The 10,631-nt window shown below is 49.7% G+C and overlaps 1 protein-coding gene across 1 annotated transcript in view; it reads right to left on the minus strand.

Annotated features, from left to right (window-relative positions):
* The window catches only part of XYLT1 (xylosyltransferase 1), a 170,904-nt gene extending 162,903 nt beyond the window's left edge, over positions 1-8,001 (minus strand). Inside the window, exon 1 of the mRNA XM_032230135.1 lies at positions 7,565-8,001. Within this exon, the coding sequence (XP_032086026.1) occupies positions 7,565-7,951 (387 nt within the window). The 5' untranslated portion in view covers positions 7,952-8,001. The remainder of the gene's footprint in view (positions 1-7,564) is intronic.
* Between the last annotated feature and the right edge of the window lie 2,630 nt (positions 8,002-10,631).

A 10,631-nucleotide genomic window follows, 5' to 3' on the forward strand; every position in this document is an offset into this window, starting at 1 on the left:
TAGTCATCATAATAAAAACAGTAATATTCATACCATTAATATTGATCGCATAATAAGAGTAGTGTTTGCTTATCCATTTCAGTGGGCCTTCCTTATGTAATTAATCATTCTCCTGAGGAGGAAGAAACTCAATACTTTTCAATATGGGATTTGTTTTATCAATGGCTAACTAGCAGAAACAGAAGTTAGAAACATAGAAGCATAAGGGAAGGATTACATGTTAATCTATCCATTTCTATACATTCTAGTATTTTTTTTTTCATATTACATGTTCCTCAATAGGGATCTCTCCATTTTTCCACTTCTGTGCTAACAGAATTCTAACTGCTGTTAACACATGTTAAATTAAATATGCATTCCCTTTATTGTATTTTTCTGGTAAAATACCCAATAAACAGGCTGGTTGGGGAATTCTGGGAGTTGAAGTTCACAGGGTCTGAAAGTGGCCATGTTTTGAGAAATATCACTTTATCTTGGCCATTCTAACCGGGGCAGTTCCCATCATCCCCAACTCCCAGAAAGCCCCCACAGCCGGTCTCATCACTGCCAGAAAGCCATTAGCGCAACCGCCCGAGGGAACATCAAAGGCAGCTTGTACGTTTCCTCTGAAATACTTCTAAGAGGAAAGAAAAAGGGGGAAGCCACTTTCATCCTTCCCACCGTCATTGCTTCTCTTCCTTGTTCCTTTTTTCAGCTGGCCTAATGCATGCCCATTCTGCGAAGGTCAATAGCAAGGTTTCCATCGCTGGGTTGCCAGGAAAAAAAAAACAATTGTGGAAAACAGGTAGCCTGGCTGATCAAAAACTGCCTTGCCAGATTACTCAGCAGTCGGAATAGAATAGAATAACAGAGTTGGAAGGGACCTTGGAGGTCTTCCAGTCCAACCCCCCTGCTTGGGCAGGAAACCCTACACCACTTCAGACAAATGCTTATCCAATCTCTTCTTAAAAACTTCCAGTGTTGGAGCATTCACAACTTCTGGAGGCCAGTTGTTCCACCGATTAATTGTTCTAACTCTCAGGAAAATTCTCCTTAGTTCTAAGTTGCTTCTCTCCTTAGTTAGTTTCCACCCATTGCTTCTTGTCCTGCCCTCAGGTACCTTGGAGAATAGTTTGTCTCCCTTTTCTTTGTGGCATCCCTTGAGATATTGGAAGACTGCTGTCATGTCTCCCCTAGTCCTTCTTTTCATTAAACTACACATACCCAGTTCCTGCAACCGTTCCTCATATGTTTTAGCCTTCAGTCCCCTAATCAATACAATACAATACAATAGCAGAGTTGGAAAGGACCTTGGAGGTCTCTTCAATGCGTGGACTTCAGCTCCCAGAATTCCCCAGCCAGCATTCTCCAAACATCTTCAAGATGCCTAGATTGGGAAACACTGTCCTAGACTTAGTGAGGACGTCACCTTGGATGCTTCTATACAATAGCAGAGTTGGAAGGGACCTTGGAGGTCTTCTAGTCCAACCCCCTGCCTAGGCAGGAAACCCTATACTGTTTCAGACAAATGGCTATCCAACATCTTCTTAAAGAGTTCCAGTGTTGGAGCATTCACAACTTCTGGAGGCAAATTCTGTTCCTCTGATTAATTGTTCTCACTGTCAGGAAATTTCTCCTCAGTTCTAAGTTGCTTCTCTCCTTGATTAGTTTCTACCCACTGCATCTTGTTCTACCCTCAGGTGCTTTGGAGAATAGCTTGACTCCCTCTTCTTTGTGGCAGCCCCTGAGATATTGGAAGACTGCTATCATGTCTCCCCTAGTCCTTCTTTTCATTAAACTAGACACACCCAGTTCCTGCAACCGTTCCTCATATATTTTAGCCTCCAGTCCCCTAATCCTCTTTGTTGCTCTTCTCTGCACTCTTTCTACAGTCTCCACATCTTGGCAGACAAGGTTCCGACAACATGAGGAAGCCTTTAAGCACAATTATGATAACAGATGCCGATTCAGTACAGGATGGACTAAACTACTTTTTTTGTTAAACTCGAGCACAATAAATAAATACGTAAAAATGTTCCAGACAAGATTGGGATTCTATAGTGCTTACCCTGGCAACAAAAGTGCAGGGTATATTCACTTCTGAATAATATAGACCAGGAGTGTCCCACCTTGGCAAGCTATGGACTTCAACTACCAGAATTCCCCAGCCAGTCAGTATATCTCCATCAGGGTCATTTTATTTACACTGTATAGGTTCTAGACGACATTCTTAAAAGCAGAGACATCACCCTGCCAACAAAAGTGTGTCTAGTCAAGGCTATGGTTTTCCTAGTTGCAATGGATGGCTGTGAAGGTTGGACCATAAGAAAGGCTGAGAGCCAAAGAATGGAGGCCTTTGAACTCTGGTGCTGGAGAAGACTCCTGCGAGTCCCTTGGACTACAAGGCCATCTAACCGGTCAGTCCTAGAGGAGATCAACCCTGACTGCTCTTGAGAAGGCCAGATCCTGAAGAGGAAACTCAAAGGCTTTGGCCACCTAATGAGAAGGAAGGACTCCTTGGAGAAGAGCCTGATGCTGGGAAAGATGGAGGGCAAAAGAAGGAGGACTGCAAGGCCATCCAACAGGCCAGTCATAGAGGAGATCAACTCTGACTGCTCTTTAGAAGGCCAGATCCTGAAGAGGAAACTCAAATACTTTGGCCACCTAATGAGAAGGAAGAAGGACTCCCTGGAGAAGAGCCTCATGCTGGGAACGATGGAGGGCAAAAGAAGAAGGACTGCAAGACGATCCAACCAGTCAGTCCTAGAGGAGATCAACCCTGACTGCTCTTTAGAAGGCCAGATCCTGAAGAGGAAACTCAAATACTTTGGCCACCTAATGAGTAGGAAGGTCTCCCTGGAGAACAGCCTTATGCTGGGAACGATGGAGGGCAAAAGAAGAAGGGGATGACAGAGAAGGAAGTGGCTAGATGGAGTCACCGAAGCAGTTAGCATGAGATAAAATGGACTCCAGGGGATGGTAAAGGACAGGAAGGCCTGGAGGAACGTGGTCCATGGGATCGGGATGGGTCCCTTGGATACAACCTAGGAGGAGACATTTTCTGGCCATGAGAAGAATTAATCAATGGAATACCTCGCCTGCTGTGGTGGTGGATGCTTAGGTGGCCAAAGAGCCGAGGTGGCGCAGTGGTTAGGGTGCAGTACTATAGGCCACTTCAGCTGACTGTCATCTGCAGTTCAGCAGTTCAAATCTCACCGGCTCAAGGTTGACTCAGCCTTCCATCCTTCCGAGGTGGGTGAAATGAGGACCCAGACTGTGGGGGCGATATGCTGACTCTGTAAACCGCTTAGAGAGGGCTGAAAGCCCTATGAAGCGGTATATAAGTCTAACTGCTACTGCTACTGCTACTATCACTGGAGGTTTTCCAAAATAGATCAGACAATCCTTTGACTGGGCTGATACCAGGCCTCCTGCTTTGAGCAGAGGGGGTTGGACTAGAAGACCTCAGAGGTTCCTCCCAGCCCTGTGATTCCACAAGGATTCCAGGAACTGGTTTGCAAATGGCAAGGCTAAGGATGGGAACGAGATCCGATCACGGGACCACCGCAAAAATGTGCCTCTGTTATTTATCACAATTATGGTTTTGTTTCCGGCGTCTTTAAACTCCCCCTTTCAGACAAGCTGGAAACGCTTTCTTGACAAGGCAGCCGGAGCTCGCAATCATCATAGACTCTATCTGAAAATTTAAAACAGTTTCTGCAGAATTACAGGAAACGGCAGTCAACTGGAACGGATTAAGTGCTTCCTATCTTTCTTTCTTTCTTTAAAAAAAAATACGATAATGAGAGCAAGACAGATGGGGATCTTGAGAAATGATTTGGGGGATCAGGGGGAAGAGGGAGGGAACAGAGGTCTTTTCTAAAAGCCAGGACTAGGGAAAAATAGATTCCAGCAAGAGAAATGTTCCCATCGTTGGCTTCAATCAGCAATAAGAAAGCAAGTCAGCTGATGGTCAACTTTTGCATTCAAATCGCTGGATGAACTGCCTGGATGATCCATTCTTCAGCTTAGCCTGAGCAGCTAGATTTCTCTCTTAGGGGAGCCAAAGGCCTTTACCAAAGGCTGAGGAAGCTTTGACCATGCGCAGCTCAGTTATGTCTAGTTACTGAAAAGAAGAACTAGGGGTGACATGATAGCAGGGGTTGCCACCAATAAGAGGGAGTCAAACTATTCTCCAAGGCACCTGAGTGTAGAATAAGAAGTAATGGGTGGAAACTAATCAAGGAGAGAAGCAACTTAGAACTGAGAAGAAATTTCCTGACAGTGAGAACAATTAATCAGTGGAACAGCTTGCCTCCAGAAGTTCTGTATGCTCCAACACTGGAAGTCTTTAAGAAGATGCTGGATAGCCATTTGTCTGAAACAGTATAGGGTTTCCTGCCTAGGCAGGGGGTTGGACTAGAAGACCTCCAAGGTCCCTTCCAACTCTGCTATTGTATAGAAGCATCCAAGGTGACATCCTCACTAAGTCTAGGACAGTGTTTCCCAATCTGGGCATCTTGAAGATGCGTGGAGAATGTTGGCTGGGGAATTCTGGGAGCTGAAGTCCACGCATTGAAGATTGACCATGCATTGAATTCTGGGAGCTGAAGTCCATGCCTTGCCCAGATCGGGAAACCCTGTTCTAGATGCCCACAAGGAATTGGCCTATCGTACCATCCCTTTCTTCAGCAAAGGGGAATCAACCTAACCAGTGATGAAATTCAATTTTTTAAAACTTCCGGTTCTGTGGGTATGGCTTGGTGGGCGTGGTGTGGCTTGGTGGGCGTGGCAGGGGAAGGAACTGCAAAATCTCCATTCCCACCCCACTCCTGGGCCAGCCAGAGATGGCATTTGCTGGTTCTTCGAACTACTCAAATTTTCCGCTACCGGTTCTCCAAAACCTGTCGGAACCTGCTGGATTTCACTCTTGAACTTAACCCAGACAGAGGAGGAATGTGATTAGGAAAATATTAGAATGTGCAGAAATGAACAGATTGACACTGGGTATCAAAGAGAAAGAACACACCAATTATTATACAATTTGGGAATCTTTTTACTGATGGTTAGAGGACATAAGAATTAATGGGATTGTTATAATAGTAATAGTTAATATAATGTATTAATAGTCAATATAACTAATAAATTAAGTTAAATAAATTACAAATGGGATTGTTATAATATTAATAGTCAATATAACATGTTAATAGTCAATATAACTAATAAATTAAGTTAAATACATTACAAATGGGATTGTTATAATATTAGATACTTAATGTATTGGAAATTAAGTGAAGATGAGATTAAACAATGAATAAGATTGTCTGTTTTAATGTTGACACAAAATATTTGTACCCAGGCGACACATTGGTTAATGGAAAATGGCTTGTTTATATAAAAATAAAATAAAATAATAAAAAAGGGGGGAATCGCAGGAGAGATTCACAAAGTGAATATATGGGAGGGAGGGGAGACATACTGGCTGGGGAATTCTGGGAGTTGAAGTCTAACATATCTTCAGGTTGCTGCCCAAGTTGAGAAATACTGGTCTAGGATCGGGCGCAAAAATTCACAGGAGGATCTAGATGAAGTCCACCCCTGCTTTCCACCTCCTCAAAAATCTACCCCATACAGGCAGACAATTTTAAGAACGTCCATCCTCAGACGTCAATCTCGACAAGCAAACGATGTATAAAAGGGAGTCATTAACATTCTACATTGAACGCCCACATTCCCAACCATTGGTGCCAAAACTAGACATAAACCAACATCAAGTTCAGTTGTCAATGCTCCCCCATGCCTGACCAATGAACAACCCCAACCCGTAGCCGGATTCTCTAGTTTGCCTCCAGATTTAAACCAGGATTTATTCCGAGGCGGGGGGGGGGGATAACTCATTTTTGTGCTATATTTCAGTCCTTCGACATTTCCATGTTATCGAGGGAATTTAGGGCAGGGGGAAAAATAATCACGGATGCATGGAAGTGCCACCAAAGTGTCAGGGAAATAGCCGGCATCTATCTATCTATCTATCTATCTATCTATCTATCTATCTATCTATCTATCTATCTATCTATCATCTATCTATCTATCTATCTATCTATCTATCTATCTATCTATCTATCTATCTATCTATCTATCTATCTATCTATCTATCTATCTATCTATCTATCTATCTATCTAGGCGGCAAATAAATGTTATTAAACTTGCAAACTATCTATCTATCTATCTATATCTATCTATCTATCTATCTATCTATCTATCTATCTATCTATCTATCTATCTATCTATCTATCTATCTATCTATCATCTATCTATCTATCTATCTATCTTTCTTTCTTTCTCTGTCTCTCTCTCTCTCTCTCTCTCTCTCTCTCTCTTTCGCTCTCTCTTTCCCTCTCTCTCTTTTTCTCTCTCTTTTGCTCTCTCCCTTTCTCTCTCTCTCCCTCTCTCTCGCCAGAAATGCAAGTTGCAGAAAGCAGAGTAGCCCTCGAGTTAAAAAGAGCAGCGTTCAAGCCAAACCGACATGGAGCGGACAAGCAGCTAGCCTACATCAAGAGGTTGTATAAACCTTGCCTGAGTTAGCACCGGGGTAGGGCAGCGACCCAGAACACCAGCTTAGCTCGATAAATAAACGTGTTTATGGGGCCGCCATCCCGAGATAAGAAGTGTTTTGGTTGTAAAGGAGAACGTGAAAGAACGCAGTTCGTTCTACACCGTTCCTCGCCTTAGTAAGATCCCATCGAGCTTCAGATTTAATTAACTGGAGCGGTTTCTCTCTCTCCCCCCCCCCCTCTCTCTGTCTTTCCCTCTCTCTCTGTCTGTCTCTCTCTTTCCATCCTTCTCTCCCCCCCTCTCTCCGTCTCTCTCTGTCTGTCTGTCTATCTCACTCTCTGTCTGTCTGTCTATCTCACTCTCTGTCTGTCTGTCGGTCTCTCCCCGCTGCTAGGCTAGTTTCGAACATTTTAAGGAAGCCCGAGCAACAGATCAACAGAGTTGGAAGGGACCTTGCAGGTCATCTAGTCCAACCCCCTGCCCAAGTAGGAGACCTGTAAGCAGGCAGAACCCACCCACCCACCCACCGACCCCCAGTCCCCCAAATAAGTGCTTTGTTAACCAACTAAGCATCTCTTAGGAATCTTGCATTGTCGCCTTCTTGGACCAGCCGCCCCCCGCCCGGGGGGAGGGCGCTTTGGGGAGGATTTGGAAAGTCTACGACTGGGGGGGGGGTAGAAGCTGTCTCCAAGCGGTCGAGCCCCCCTCCCCCTCCGCCCTGCACCGTCCAAGGCAGTGGGCCCAAGTGGGGGGGCAGAGAGCCAAGGTTACCCCCCCCCCCCCACTATCCCGCCAGGGAAGCCCACCGTCCTTCCCCCCAAGGTTGCGCCCGGCGGCAGCATCCTCATCCTCCCGGCTCTGGCGCGAAGGGGGTTAGAATGGGGAGGGGGTCAGTCCAGGAAACCCCCCCACCGACCCCCACCCTCCACATCCCTGGGAAGAGCCTCTCCCCCGCTTCCCCGGCTTCCCCCTGGCGCCCCTTTCCCTCCCCGCCCGTCTCCGCGGGGCAGCCGCCCCTCACTCACTCACCATCACCGCCTTGCCGCGGAAAGCGCCGGCGGCGCGGCGGGGTTGCGGCGCCCGGGGCCCGTCGCGGCTCTCTAGGTCGCGCTTCTCTCGCCGGCGGCTGCTGCTGCTGCTGCTGCTGTGGCCGGAGCGGTTGCTGGCGCTGCTGCCGGCCAGGCTGCCTCTCCGCGGAGGCGGCTGCTGGTGCTGCTGGTGCTGGTGCCGCTGCTGCTGCTGCTGCTCGTCGGCCGCATCCAGGCTGCTGAAATTCCAGACCAGCAGCGTTTGCACCAGCAGGACGGTGAGCGCCAGCAAGAGCGCCGAGTGCGAGCGCCGAGCCAGCCGGCGGCCGCACGGAGAGGCCACCCCGGCCGCCGCCGCCGCCGTCGTCCCCGCCGCCGCCGCCACCATCGCGCAGCGCGAAGCTTCGCCTCTTCCTTCTCCTTGCCCGGCCGCTGCCAAACCAGCCAGCCCGCCAGCCGACGCCGACGCCCGGGGTTTTGCAGGCGGCGGGCGAGACGTCAGCAGGAGGCGGAGAAGAAGGAGAGGCGAGCGCAGGCCCGGCGCTGGGGCAGCCCCCTCCTCGCCCGCCGTTGGAGGGATGGGAGGAGAAGGAGGAGGCGGTGGGCCAGCGGGAGGAGGAGGAGCCGCAGCAGCTGCTCCCGAAGCCCAGCTATTCTCCAGGTTGGAGGGGTGGATGTGTGGGAGGGGGGTCTGGACGCGCGTGGGTATGTCCACACGTGACGGGGTTCTGTCTCTACGCCATTCAGATGGCTTGAAGGGGATTGGGGGATCTCGCGTGTTAACCACGCCGCCAGTTGCTCCCCGAGTCGAGCACTATGTGGGAGGGGTGGATGTGTGCCGGAGGCTGGACGCGCGTGGGTATGTCCACACGTGACGGGGTTCTGTCTCTACGCCATTCAGATGGCTTGAAGGGGATTGGGGGATCTCGCGTGTTAACCACGCCGCCAGTTGCTCCCCGAGTCGAGCACTATGTGGGAGGGGTGGATGTGTGCCGGAGGCTGGACGCGCGTGGGTATGTCCACACGTGACGGGGTTCTGTCTCTACGCCATTCAGATGGCTTGAAGGGGATTGGGGGATCTCGCGTGTTAACCACGCCGCCAGTTGCTCCCCGAGTCGAGCACTATGTGGGAGGGGTGGATGTGTGCCGGAGGCTGGACGCGCGTGGGTATGTCCACACGTGACGGGGTTCTGTCTCTACGCCGTTCGGATGGCTTGAAGGGGATTGGGGGACTCGCGTGTTAACCACGCCGCCAGTTGCTCCCCGAGTCGAGCACTATGTGGGAGGGGTGGATGTGTGCCGGAGGCTGGACGCGCGTGGGTATGTCCACACGTGACGAGGTTCTGTCTCTAGCCATTCGGATGGCTGACAGGGGATTCGGGGACTCGCATGTTAGCCACGCCGCCAGTTGCTCCCGGAGTCTAGCTATTCGCTATGTTGGAGGGGTGGATGTGTGTGGGGGAGGGTCTGGACGCGCGTGGGTATGTCCACACGTGGCGAGGTTCTGTCTCTACACCATTCGGATGGCTGGCAGGGGATTGGGGAACTCGCGTGTTAACCACGCCGCCAGTTGCTCCGGGAGTCTAGCTATTCGCTCAGTCGAGTGTGTGTGGGTGTGTGTTGTGTGCTTGGACGCGCGTCGGTATATCCATACGTGACGGGGTTCTGTCTCTACGACACTGAGATGGAGGGCAGAGGCTTGGGGTACTCGCGTGTTAACCCCGCTGCAGCTGCTCCCGAAACCTAACTGGTGGCACCTCTCTCGCTCTGTATGCGTTTAAGCGCCCTTACTATTCACACCTGACGGGGACTGCCCTTACCCACACTGATGGCAGGGACAGGTTTCGGGATCGCCCTGTGCGCTGGCCAAACCTCAGCGGCAGCTGGTCTCAAAGCCCAGGTGGTGGAAGGTGTGTGTGTGTGTGTGTGTGTGTGTGTGTGTGTCTGTCTGTCTTGACACGCGTGTGTAGGTTCACACATGACGGGGACTCTGCCTCTACCCCACCCGGATGCCGAAGGGGGCCGCTGTCTCTAACCCACACTGTGAAGGGGGCCGCTGTCTCTAACCCACACAGCGACTTGGAGTACCCTTAAACACTTAAGCTTTCTGGATCGAAGCACGACTGTGTGAACGTGGACCATCCATCTCTGGGCTTCCCAGCCGCCTGGCAGAGTCTGGGCTCCTCTGAACGGTTGGATGTTAGTTCCAGAAATAGATCATCATCACTCCTGGTCCAGTACTGCCAACTGCTGGTGGGGAAGAGCCTAGAAGCGGGCAATGTGTATTTTTAAATTTTTAAAAAAGTTTATAAATATGTATAGATCTTGGGCTCTCCCCTTGGTGGCCTTGACTGACCTGAAAAGGTCAGACTTGGGTGAGACCGATGGATAAGGCACCACTAGGAAACCCAGCAAGTGTAGAGTGGAAATTGAAGTTTGGTTTCGAGTTTCGAGTTTAATAATATTTGTATGCCACCCACTCCCATTGGGACTCTGGGCGGCTCACAACAAGACAAAAGAAACATTTAAAAAAATTTATTCTTAAAATTTAAGAATAAAAAATACAATTAAAAGTCCACATCATCCATTCCATCTAAGCGGGGCTGGACAGCCCCAGGCCTGCCGGAACAGCCAGGTCTTGGTGGCTTTACGGAAGGCCGGGAGAGTGGTAAGGGTCTGGATCTCTACGGGTATATCGTTCCACAGGGCCGGCACAGCTACAGAGAAGGCCCTCCCCCGGGGGGGCCGACAGCAGGCATTGTCCAGTTGACGGCACCCGGAGGAGGCCCAACCTGTGCGATCTTGTTGGTTGTTGGGAGGTAAGTGGCAGGAGGCGGTCTCTCAGGTAGCCAGGTCCTAAACCATGTAGGGCTTTAAAAGTAACGACTAGCATCTTGAAGCGCGTCCGGAGACCAATGGGGAGCCAGTGCAGCTCGCGGAGGATAGGTGTAACATGGGTGTATCTAGATACACCCCATATCGCTCACGCGGCTGCATTCTGACCAATTGTAGTCTTCGAACACTACAGAAGAAGACATTAGCTCCCACTTTCAAGATTGTGGCCAAGA

Source organism: Thamnophis elegans, chromosome 14 (assembly GCF_009769535.1).
Source record: "Thamnophis elegans isolate rThaEle1 chromosome 14, rThaEle1.pri, whole genome shotgun sequence".
Lineage (NCBI taxonomy): Eukaryota > Metazoa > Chordata > Lepidosauria > Squamata > Colubridae > Thamnophis > Thamnophis elegans.